Source organism: Bombina bombina, chromosome 5, assembly GCF_027579735.1.
Source record: "Bombina bombina isolate aBomBom1 chromosome 5, aBomBom1.pri, whole genome shotgun sequence".
In the NCBI taxonomy this organism is placed as follows: domain Eukaryota; kingdom Metazoa; phylum Chordata; class Amphibia; order Anura; family Bombinatoridae; genus Bombina; species Bombina bombina.
In genome coordinates, this window is record NC_069503.1 from 523,155,616 (window position 1) to 523,168,817 (window position 13,202).

Sequence of the window (13,202 nt, forward strand, 5' to 3'; positions counted from 1 at the left end):
TCACCATTGGACTGTATTTGGATTTCCAAGATTTTAATATAATGTTGCGTCCAATCAAGATAACCGTATTAATTAATGCTATGTTCTCCATATCTTTTGTATTTGGTTGTAACAAAGAATATATATTGTATCTCTAGTTTACATTTCCTTTCTAAGAATCTGTTAACTCAATAATTAACTCTGCTCCAGAATTATTGAATTTTGGGACATGACCAGAAACAGTGTGTGAGATCAGCATTTGAAAAATTACACCTGGAGCAGCCCCCTCTTATCTTGTTTGGACCATCTTTCAATATCTGCTGGCGTCATATATGACTTATACAGAATTCTCACATGGGATTCCTTCCAACCACTTGAATTATTAGCTTTCTGAACTCTCTTAATGCTCTGTGCAATCTCTTCTACTGAAGTCTCTTTAAACTCTTTACGCCAACTGTCATTTATTTTCTACAAATTATCCTGACCAGTTTTCTGCATTATTAGATTGTACCTGATCGATATTGGACTTAAAGGGACATTAAACCCCAAAATTTTATTTCATGATTCAGACAGAGAATACAATTTTAAACAACATTCCAGTTTACTTCTATTATCTAATTTGCTTCAATCTTTAGATATCCTTTGTTAAAGAAATAGCAATGCACATGGGTGAGCCAATCACATGAGGCAAATATGTGCAGCCACTAATCAGAAGCTACTGAACCTATCTAGATATGCTTTTCAGGAAGGAATATCAAGAGAATGAAACAAAATAGATAACAGAAGTAATTTAGAAAGTTGTTTAAAATGATATTCTCTATCTGAATCATGAAAGAAAAAAATTGGGTTTAATGTCCCTTTAACTCAGCTCGATACACTTTTAAGCAAGATTCTATTACTCCCAGAGACCAGTTATTCCCATGTTTCTCTATTAGGTGAAAGAATAAGTGTCTGATCTGTAAGTAGGCATTACACTCTTTTGAAGATAAGGAGAATTCCTGAGCTAAAACATTAACTGCTAGATTACGAGCCTTGTGTTAGCCTTAAAAAGCAGCGTTGAGAGGTTCCAACGCTGCTTTTTAACGCCCGCTGGTATTACGAGTCTTGCAGGTACAGGTGTACCGCTCACTTTTTTTCCGTGACTCGAGCATACCGCAAATCTACTTACGTCAATTGCGTATCCTATCTTTTTAATGGGATTTGCCTAACGCCGGTATTACGAGTCTTGGAAAAAGTGAGCGGTACAGCCTCTCCTGTCAAGACTCCTACCGCATTTAAAAGTCAGTAGTTAAGAGTTTTATGGGCTAACGTCGTAACATAAAACTCTTAACTAAAGTGCTAAAAAGTACACTAACACCCATAAACTACCTATTAGCCCCCCCCACATTGCAAACACTTAAATACATTTTTTAACCCCTAATCTGCCGACCGGACATTGCCGCCACTTCAATAAATATATTAACCCCTAAACCGCCGCACTCCCGCATCGCAGACATTAGTTACATTTTATAAACCCCTAATCTGCTGTCCCTAACATCGCCGACACCTACCTACATTTATTAACCCCTAATCTGCCGCCCCCAACGTCGCTGCAACTATATTACATTTATTAACCCCAAAATCTAAGTCTAACCCTAACACCCCCCTAACTTAAATATAATTTAAATAAATAGAAAGAAAATGACTACTATTAAATAAATTATTCCAATTTAAAACTAAATACTTACCTGTAAAATAAACCCTAAGTTAGCTACAATATAACTAATAGTTACATTGTAGCTAGCTTAGGGTTTATTTTTATTTTACAGGCAACTTTGTATTTATTTTAACTAGGTACATGTCTGCATGTATTTATTTTTATGGAAAATTAATAAAGCAACTTTTTGTTTTTAACTTTAATGCGGTTTTGAAGTTGTGCCTGCCTAATCTCCTTTTTTTGTATTTGTTTTAACTAGGTACAATAGTTATTAAATAGTTATTAACTATTTAATAGCTACCTAGTTAAAATAAGTACAAATTTATCTGTAAAATAAACCCTAAAATAAACCCTAAGTTACAACTGCACCTAACACTACACTATAATTAAATTAATTACCTAAACTAACTACAATTAATTACAATTAAATTAAATAAACTAAGGTACGAAAAACCCCCACTAAATTACAGAAAATAATAAAATAATGAAAAAATGTTTAAACTAATTACACCTAATCTAATCCCCCTAATAAAAAAAAGTCCCCATTTTAATTAATTACAATTAAATTAAATAAACTAAGGTACGAAAAACCCCCACTAAATTACAGAAAATAATAAAATAATGAAAAAATGTTTAAACTAATTACACCTGAACTTCAATCCTATTGGCTGATTGCATCAGCCAATAGGATTTTTTCTACCTTAATTCCGATTGGCTGATAGAATTCTATCAGCCAATCGGAATTGAAGGGACGCCATCTTGGATGATGTCACTTAAAGGTACCGTCATTTAGTGTTAGTCGTCGGATGGAAGAGGATGCTCCACGTTGGATGGCTTGAAGGTGGACCCGCTCCGCTCCGGATGGATGAAGATAGAAGATGCTGCCTGGATGAAGACTTCTGCCCATCTGGAGGACCTCTTCTGCCCGGATCGGATGAAGACTTCTGGCCATCTGGAGGACCACTTCTGCCCGGTTGGGTGAAGACGTCTCAAGGTAGGGTGATCTTCAAGGGGTTAGTGTTAGGTTTTATTAAGGGGGGATTGGGTGGGTTTTAGAGTAGGGTTGGGTGTGTGGGTGATGGGTTGTAATGTTGGGGGGGTTATTGTCTTTTTTTTCAGGTAAAAGAGCTGATTACTTTGGGGCAATGCCCCGCGAAAGGCCCTTTTAAGGGCTATTTGAAATTTAGTGTAGGGTAGGGATTTTTTTTTATTTTGGAGGGCTTTTTTATTTCATTAGGGGGATTAGATTAGGTGTAATTAGTTTAAAAAAATTGTAATTATTTTATTATTTTCTGTAATTTAGTGTTTTTTTTTTCGTACTTTAGTTTATTTAATTTAATTGTAATTAATTGTAGTTAGTTTAGGTAATTAATTTAATTATAGTGTAGTGTTAGGTGTAATTGTAACTTAGGTTAGGGTTTATTTTACAGGTAAAATTGTACTTATTTTAACTAGGTAGTTATTAAATAGTTAATAACTATTTAATAACTATTGTACCTAGTTAAAATAAATACAAAGTTACCTGTAAAATAAAAATAAACCCTAAGCTAGCTACAATGTAACTATTAATTATATTGTAGCTAGCTTAGGGTTTATTTTATAGGTAAGTATTTAGTTTTAAATAGGAATAATTTAGTTAATAATAGTAATTTTATTTAGATGTATTTAAATTATATTTAAGTTAGGGGGGTGTTAGCGTTAGACTTAGATTTAGGGGTTAATATTTTATTATAGTGGCGGCAATGTTGGCAGCGGCAGATTAGGGGTTAATAAATAAAAAGTAGGTGTCAGCGATGTTGGGGGCAGCAGATTAGGGGTTCATAGGGATAATGTAGGTGGCAGCGGTGTCCGAAGCGGCAAATTAGGGGTTAATAATATAATGTAGGTGTCGGCGATGTCGGAGGCAACGGGTTAGGGGTTAATAAGTGTAAGATTAGGGGTGTTTAGATTCGGGTTCATGTTAGGGTGTTAGGTGTAATCGTAAATTTTCTTTCCAGATAGGAATCAATGGGGCTGCGTTAGGAGCTGAACACTGCTTTTTTGCAGGTGTTAGGTTTTTTTTCAGCCGGCTCTGCCCCATTGATTCCTATGGGGAAATCGGGCACGAGCACGTCTTGCCAACTCACCGCTACCGTAAGCAGCGCTGGTATTGAGGTGAGATGTGGAGCTAACTTCTGCTATACGCTCACCATTTAGTGGCTAACGCCGGGTTTAAAAAAAAACGTAATACCAGCGTTACTTTAGGTGAGCGGTGAGGGAAAAATGTGCGTTAGCAACGCACACCATTACCGACAAAAACTCGTAATCTAGCAGTAAATGTTTTAATTGTCTGTAGTTCTGGGTCTTTTAGTTGAGTTACATAGATCAGGCCCTTCTGCTCCCATTTCTTAAAGATATTCTGCACTAACCCAGGTGTGAAGTCTAGATTTTCTCGAATAGTGAGATATTGGGAAACCTGATTGTTAATATCTATCTCCTTATTATTCTTAATCCAGGAGATCACTACATGATATACTGTTTTGATTTTGACAACATCTTTAGGTATATTCTTAAAATTAAGGTGCAATAAACCTCTCAATGAAAATGGGCATATCAGATTATGTTCTAGCTGTGAATAAGAGCCTAAGGGGCATATTTATCAAGCTCCGTATGGCCCGTGTTTCTGGCGAGCCATAACACAAGTTATGAAGCAGCGGTCTAAAGACAGCTGCTCCATAACCTGTCCGCCTGCTTTGAAATGGACAGAAATCGCCAAAAATCAACCCGATCCAATACAATCGGCGGCTGGCGTTGCACCAGCAGTTCACAAGAACTGCTGGTGCAATGATAAATGCCGACAGCATATGCTGTCTGCATTTATCAAAGTGCGGCGGACATGATCCACAATATCGAATCATGTTCACTCTCACATTAAAAAATAGGCCCCCTAGTCTCTTTCCGATAGCCAATCACAGGCAATCTTAACCATAAATACTCTGTTAAAAAAGTTTGATATTTGGGAAACTAAGCCCTCCATATTCTTTTTTCTGCATTAATCTCTTTAAGGCTATACATGCTTTTCCTCCTTTCCAGAAAAATTGTATACAGTTTGAATTGAATTTTTTGAGATCTTTCTCTTTTATAAATAGGGGTAGGTTTTGGCAAAGAAATAATATTTTGAGGATGAGAATCATCTTGACCAGATAGATTTTTGCTGAGACACCAAGAGGCAGAACCTTCCAATTCTGTAAGTTTCTAGCTAAAGATATCCATATTTTTTTATAATTTAAATCATACCAATTGGCTGGAATCTAGGTACTTAACCTGCTTTTCTACCTCCTTAAATGGTATGTAGGGGATACTGTTTGAATTTTTATGTAACCAAAGAATCTCAGATTTGGAAAGGTTAATCTTATAACAAGAGAACGAGATATACTGATAAATAATATCTAATAAAATAGGGATGTTTTTCTGAGAGTTTTCTATAAACACCAAAAGGTCCTCTGCATATAGTGATAATACCACTTTCCTTCCTCCCAGAAAGATGCCTTCTAAGTCTTTTCTTAAGATTATCGCTAACGGCTCCATAGCGAGGTTAAAGAGTAGGGGGGATAGGGGGCAACCCTGTCTTGTACCTTTGGAAATATTAATCTTATGGGAATATTGCCCATTTATTAAAAGTATTGAAGTTGGATTGGTATATATCATATGGACAAACTCTTTATAACACCCTGTTAAACCAAATTTCTCTATAGAGGTATATAAGTGGTCCCATGTAATAGAATTGAAAGCCTTTTCAGCATCGATTGTAATTATTGCAGCTTCTTTATTATGTCTGGATTTAAATTTGTTACACCATATATGCTCAATGACTATCAGTACCCTTCGCATATTTTTGGTGGGATTTCTACCTGACATAAATCCAGATTGGTCTGTGTGCATGAGAGGGTCTAAGATAGATTTAATTCTGTTAGCCACTATTGCTGTTAATAATTTATAGTCGTTGTTCAGTAGAGAGATTGGTCTATAGGCATCAAGAGATTCTGGATCCTTATCTTTTTTAAGTATAAGTGTTATAATAGATGAGGAGAAATACGGGGAAGACATTTTATTTTGTATATAGTACTCATTAAAAAGGCATTGTAAAACTGATGAGATAGAATCTTGCAGAATTTTATCCCTTTAATAATATTTTTCTGCTTGATTGATGCTTTTAAAAAAACTAAGCTCTCTTTAGATAACTTGGGCACCTTGATTTTTCCCCAAAAGGAGGCTTTTTCATTACTGTTCACTCCAGTGCAGGTGTATACTTCCTGAAAGAAAGTATGGAATATTTTAACTATGTCATCATTGGAAACAAATCTTCCCACCTTCTAATAAGTGAGTCTATAGGCAAATTATGGGTCATCTAAAATTCCTATAGACCCCTAAGACCAATTGTTCTTAAAAATAAAACACCTATTTAATAGCCAGGTGATTACTGGGGAAGTAGTGATCACCTGGTGTGAATAAATGTCTATTAATTTGAATAGATGCTCATGGGAGCCCTATGTTCAGATCAAAGTTACATAATCATACTGAAAGGCCCTTATTTATCTTGTAACTATAGAGTTTATTGGGGAAAGCACATACACACAGTATTGCTTATAACCCTGTTTATCAAAAGTTTATTAAAGAGGTGCATTTTTCACACTTTTTGTTGCAGGTTTCTCACATGTAATGAAATATACATAAAATTATGGTATAGTTTAAATCTGCTGTGTTTCCTGTAAATAGGATATATAATATATGTTGGTTTCTTACTGAAAATCGCCTACAGTAGGGCATCATCTTAAATCTGCCAAACAGCTCAGCACATGGGTGGAAATTGCTCAGTAGTTAAAGGGTTAAACTAGTTGGTAATACAGTTCACATTAAAGGATTGAAATTGAATGTGTTCCTTCTTCTGTGGGATTAAAAAATATACTCTGTTCCTTCCACTGTCTGGTCCCACCACATGTGTTTTGCCAAAATTTGCCTATAGCTTCTCCAAAATGTGTTGGATGCAAACGAAATCCTGCCAACTAGGGAAAAGAATTGTTACAGCACTCATTTCCAAGACAATATTAACCCATTTATTATTACTGCATGAGTCTTCTGAGATAATTTGCTACTAAAACTTTTATTGATTCTTAATTTGAAAATGAATTGGACATTAATGCAAATTGAAAACTAAAAATACATAATCTCTTGTCAGTGGGTTGTTGTTGCTCGATATCCCCAAAATGTTATGACCTCCAAATATCAAAACAATATTTTTATTGATATAAGTTATGACAAGTAACATTTAAATAACTCATGTGGACTAGAAATACATTGATTAATATAATTTTGCAAGTGCTAGAAGAATACATTTTTTTCCATTCCTGCAATTGGTGAAATTAACTAAAAATACACCCCTTTTGAATACAAATCAGTTATTTTATCTTGAAATATTTTCATGTGTTTTACTAGATTTAAGATATACTTTAAAAAAAATTGTCTTATATTAAATTTTAAGTATTCTGAACAATTATCCTGAAAATAGAAGAAGTGATATTAGCAGGATAAAAAATCTCTCAGAAGATTGTTTTGCATTTTAAAATGCAAAACAAATGCAAAATGTAATATCTACTTATTTATCTAAAATATTTTTATTTTATGTATTGACATCGAAAAAAGAAAATATATATTTTTGTATTGTTAAAAATATATAAATACATAAAAAATATATAAAAATATAAAGTAAAATTACTTTAAAAAATGTATTGCAAATTGTATTTCATAATTCTTTGGGAAGATTTTCCTCAGTGTTCAATATAAAAGTTTTGAGCTGTGCTACTATGCTACTATTTTAGTTTTTTTTATTTATATATTATTTTCAACATTAGCTTATTTTCTAAATTCTGCATTTGTTTATATAATTTGTTTATTTAATTTCCTTGAAGCTAAATACACTGTTATGTAAGAATATCAATAATATCATACTGTAACTGTTGATCAATACTGACATCACAAGGAATTTTTTTGTTTGTTTTGCTTTAACAGGTATTTTTACTACACACTGCAATATATAATTTATAGTAACTACTAGTTGGACATATGAGCATGTAATCTTGAAGCATTTTTCTTTGTCTGGTTGTTTGTTTTTTCCATAAATGCAAATTAACCCTGCTAATTAAAGCCTAGATTCCTGTTTAGAATAACAGATCGCTATTGCTTTATTAGACGCAATTCAGCACTGTGAAACAAAATGGAATTTATTTTCCAGCAAGATATGGTAATGTTTTCTTTTCTAAATGTGCATTGCCTCATTTATATTGGCTCCATTGTCTTGTGTGTTTACAGTATTTTATTTTTCTTATTATTTGAGTTTATTTCCATTGTTTATATGTTACAGCTGGACTTTCCTCTTCTAATCTTATATTAAATGTAAGGCAATATATTAATGCTGCTTTCTGTTTTAGATACCTATCTCTGCACTTGTATCATTTGTGGAAGCACTGGAAGTTGGATATACCAAGCATAAAAACCCATATCACAATCTAATCCATGCGGCAGATGTTACACAGACCGTTCATTACTTTCTTTTTAAATCAGGGTTAGTGGTAAGTAAAACAATTACTTGTACATGAATAGTTTTAATATTCCTTTAATACATTTTGACTGGGGATGGGTAAATGTTTTGCAACATTCAAAAAATAAAACAAATTTTAACACATTTCTTCATTCATTTAGAATTTTGAATGTTTGTACAACATTCTAACATTAGTTTATTGTAATAGTATTTCTAATGCTTTCTTTAAATGTAATATTTGATTCAATAATTTGATTTGAATTATGCAATATTCAAATTTGAAAAATTCAAATTGATATATTTGTAATAGTATTTCTAATGCTCTGTTTTAATGTAATATTCAAAATAGAAACATTTGAATCCATATATTTGCATCTGTTGTGAACTATTAAAATTATGAATAGTATTTGTTAAATCAAATGTTACATTCAAAATTTGAAATGTGGATATTCAATCTAATTATAAACATTTGAAAACAAAAGTAACATTTGAAAACCTGAAATATCATTTGATTACCGAATTTGAATGGCTATTCCTTCTTATCAACATTTGACTGTCCAAAACTAATGACCGCTGGCCTATTCGTTCTACCAAACAAAATGCACTTTCAGCACATTCAACCTTTCATAATTTTGACATTAAATCATGGGATAATATTTCTCCAAAACTGTGGCTCGGTGAAATTTCATCATACCAGCATCACAGCTGGATGAGATTAAATACATTAATATATTATATTTATTAATAAATAACTATAATATAACAGAACTGAATGAGCATGTTTCACTCTCATGTATGTAAAACTGCTACTTTCCTTATACAGTAGCATGCCATAAACCCTGAAACATTATTTCTTTCTAATGACACGATGAGTCCACGGATCATCTAATTACTAATGGGAATATCACTCCTGCCCAGCAGGAGGCAGCAAAGAGCACCACAGCAAAGCTGTTAAATATCACCTCCCTTCCCTCCCACCCCAGTCATTCTCTTTGCCTATGTTACAGCAAGGAAATGGTAAAGTTAGGTGTTAGAAAAGATTCATCAAGCAAGATTTTTTTTTTTTTTTTTAAGTAGTGCAAGATTGTCCTGCTTTGTCCTGGGGTGTAGCCGTAGTCCATATCAGTCTCTTTATTAGAGCAGTGGTGGCTTTAGAGCAATGGGAACTTGTGGGACATAATTCTCACTGCGCCTCCCATGTAATTATGCTGCCGTGACTCGGAAAGCCTGAGTAAAATTACTGAGTCTTTACATTTTTTCCACAGGTCCATGTGAGGGAGAGGACCTCTCAAACCTGGTGAGCTGCCTTGCTGGCAGATTTATGAGGTAAGTGCTGACTTTATTTTTCTAAAAAGGATAATAAAAAGGAGGCACTTTATTTACAGAAGATGGGATACATATATAAAGGACTCAGAAAAAGTTTCGGTACTTTATTTGCAAGAGACATAAATTCTCCTATAGATGGAGAGATTATGTAGACAGCTTTGATGCAGGCACTGGGGCTGAGGAAAAATATTGGGCTCTGTTTTTTATGGTGGTTTACTCTGCTCCCGGAGGTTTACTTTAGAAGACATGATACCGACCGGGAGTTTTCTTTTTGAGATGCCCACGATGGGCAGAGCTATGTGAGGAGGCAATTTGTGTTGTGAGCCACTTTTCCCTCACTTCCTAGTGACCGGAAAGAGAGTACAGTTTAATTGTAGATTACACATTTGTTTCTAAGAGCAGGCACTTCTAGGACCGGAGACCGGTTCTCTATTGCGACTGCCGAGTTCCGGATCTTTTGCAAAAAAAAAAAAAGGAGGAACGGCTTCTGCACAGGGAGAGCCGGTGTCAGCAGGGCAGGTAGGCACCTCAGCAAAGTTAAACTGAGGTGTAGAGGGGATCTGTAGCTTTGTTTAGATATTTTGTCCTCTGCATATAAAAAATAAAAAAGTTACGGTTTAAAATTTAGAGTGACAGTAACATTTTTCTGTTTAAATTTTTATTAAAAAATTTTAACTTTTTAATTGACAATTTGATCCATTGTGAGTCAGAATGGACCAAAATGTCAATTGTTCTTTATGTTTTGATGCCAATGTGGAACCACCAATCCCTTTCTGTTCCTCATTTATTGAGAGAACTTTAGATAATAGGGATAGACTTTTTTCTGAGCCAACATTTTCTAAGACGGATGCTGTTCAGGAGTCTAATGACAATGTTCAAAATAAGCTGCAGGTTTCTCCTCAAGCGTCCCAAATTTTACCGCCCACACATGCAGTGCCTTGCACTTTCCCTCTAACTCCTCCTGCGGTTACGTTGCAAAACATTGCTCCCCTCATGTCGTCTGCAGTTTCTGATGCGTTGTCTGTTTTTTCGATTGTTGCAGGGAAAACGCAAGTGAAAAAATAAACATTCAGTTAGCGAGGTTACTGATGCAGTTGTCGCTATTTTGAACGCCCCCTCCCAGAAGCCTGAGGAGGAGGATACTTCGGTAGCATCTGAGGGTTAAATTTCAGATTCTGACAGTGTAATTTCTCCCGCTGATACTGAAGTTGTACCTTTAGGTTTAAGCTAGAACACCTCCGTCTGTTACTCAAGGAGGTTTTAGCTACATTGGACGACAGCGACACCATGGTCATAGTTAATCCTAAGAAATCCAGTAAGCTAAACAAATATTTTGATGTACCTTCCTTGGGAGGTTTTTCCTGTACCAGAACAAGCTCTGAGATCATTGCTAAGGAATGGGAGAGACCGGGTATCCCTTTTTCTCCATCCCCTATATTTAAAAAGATGTTTCCCATAGCGAACTCTATCAAGGAGTCTTGGCAAACAGTACCCAAGGTGGAAGGAGCAATTTCCACTCTGGCCAAGAGGACTACTATTCCCATAGAGGATAGTTGTGCTTTTAAGGATTCTATGGACAAAAAATTAGAGGGGTTACTTAAGAAGATGTATGTACACCAAGGTTTACAATGGCAACCTGCAGTGTGGATTGCTACCGTCACTTGTGTGGTGGCATATTGGTTTGATGCGTTATCTGATTCTATTAGGACAGACACTCCCCTTTAAGAGATCCAGGATAGGATAAAGGCCCTTAAGTTTGCCAATTCCTTTATTACGGATGCTTCCCTACAGGTTATTAAACTGGGAGCAAAGATTTCAGGTTTGCTGTCTGCGGACGTGTCATCTAAGTCTAAACTTTTGGTGATTCCTTACAAGGGAAAGACCTTGTTTAGACCGGGTTTGGCAGAAATAATTTCTGACATTACGGGAGGAAAGGGTCATTTCCTCCCTCAGGATAAGAGAAACAAACAAAAGGGACATCAGAGTAATTTTCATTCCTTACGAAATTTCAAGGGAAATCCTTCCACTTCCTCTTCCAATCATGAACAGTCCAAACCTTCCTGGAGACCTAATCAGTCTTGGAACAAGGGAAAATAATCAAAAAAGCCTGCTATTGAATCAAAGACAGCATGAAGGGCCTGCCCCCGATCTGGGACCGGATCTTGTGGGGGGCAGACTTTCCTTCTTCTCTCAGGCTTGGGTTTGAGATGTTCAGGATCCCTGGGCAGTGGACATCATGTCCCAGGGATATAAACTAGAGTTCGAGAACTTTCCTCCAAGGGGCAGGTTTCTGCTTTCAAGATTATCTATAGACCAGACAAAAATAGAGGCGTTCTTACAATGTGTACGGGACCTCTCCGACCTGGGAGAGATAGTTCCTGTTCCGAGGCAGGAAGGGGGTCTGGGGTTCTATTCCAATCTGTTTGTGGTTCCCAAAAAGGAGGGAACCTTCAGACCAATTTTAGATCTCAAGAGTCTAAACAAATTCCTCAGAGTACCGTCCTTCAAGATGGAAACTATTCGTTCCATTCTTCCTTTGATCCAAGAGGGTCAATTTATGACTACCATGGATTTAAAGGACGCGTACCTGCATGTTCCCATCAACAGGGACCATCACAAGTTTCTAAGGTTTGCATTTCTAGACAAACACTTCCAGTTTGTGGCTCTTCCATTCGGCCTTGCCACAGCTCCCAGAATTTTCTAAAAGGTTCTGGGATACCTGTTGGCAGTGCTCCGATTGTGGGGCATTGCAGTGGCGCCTTATCTGGACGACATTCTGGTCCAGGCACCATCCTTTCAACAAGCAAGATACCACACGGAAATGTTGTTATCTTTCCTGCGATCTCACAGATGGAATGTAAATTTGTAAAAGAGTTCCTTAGTTCCAAATACAAGAGTAATTTTCTTGGTAACTATAATAGATTCCTTATCAATGAAGATTTTTCTGAAAGAAGTCAGGAAATCAAAGATTTTCAATTCTTACCTAGCGCTTCAGTTCTCTCCTCGACCATCAGTGCCTCAGTGCATGGAGGTAATCGGTCTGATGGTAGCGGCAATGGACATCATCCCGTTTGCCTGTTTCCACCTCAGATCTTTGCAGTTAGACATGCTCAGTCAGTGGAACGAAGCTTATGCAAATCTGTCTCTGCGAATACAGCTGGAGCAGGAGACAAGGGATTCTCTTCTCTGGTGGTTGTCTCAGGATCATCTCTCCCAGGGAACTTGCTTCCGCAGACCCTCTTGGGTAATTGTGACAACAGACGCCAGCCTTCTGGGATGGGGAGCAGTCTGGGGTTCTCTAAAGGCTCAGGGAACTTGAACTCGGTCGGAGTCTGTTCTGCCCATAAACATTCTGGACCTGAGAGCAATCTTCAATGCTCTTCTGGCCTGGCCCCAGTTAGCCTAGGCCTGGTTCATCAGGTTACAGTCGGACAACATAACTTCAGTGGCTTACATCAACCATCAGGGAGGAACGCGGAGTTCCTTGGCCATGACAGAGGTAGCTAAGATAATGCAGTGGGCGGAGACCCACAATTGCTGTCTGTCAGCGATCCACATCCCAGGAGTGGACAACTGGGAGGCGGACTTCCTGAGCAGACAGACCTTTCACCCGTGGGAGTGGGAACT

General features: G+C 36.5%; 1 protein-coding gene across 1 annotated transcript in view; it reads left to right on the forward strand.

The window, feature by feature from the left end:
• Window positions 1-13,202, forward strand: part of PDE1C (phosphodiesterase 1C) — a 1,522,336-nt gene that overhangs the window by 1,162,921 nt on the left and 346,213 nt on the right. The window contains exon 8 of the mRNA XM_053715778.1: window positions 8,140-8,280. Coding sequence (XP_053571753.1) covers window positions 8,140-8,280 — 141 coding nt within the window. The remainder of the gene's footprint in view (window positions 1-8,139; window positions 8,281-13,202) is intronic.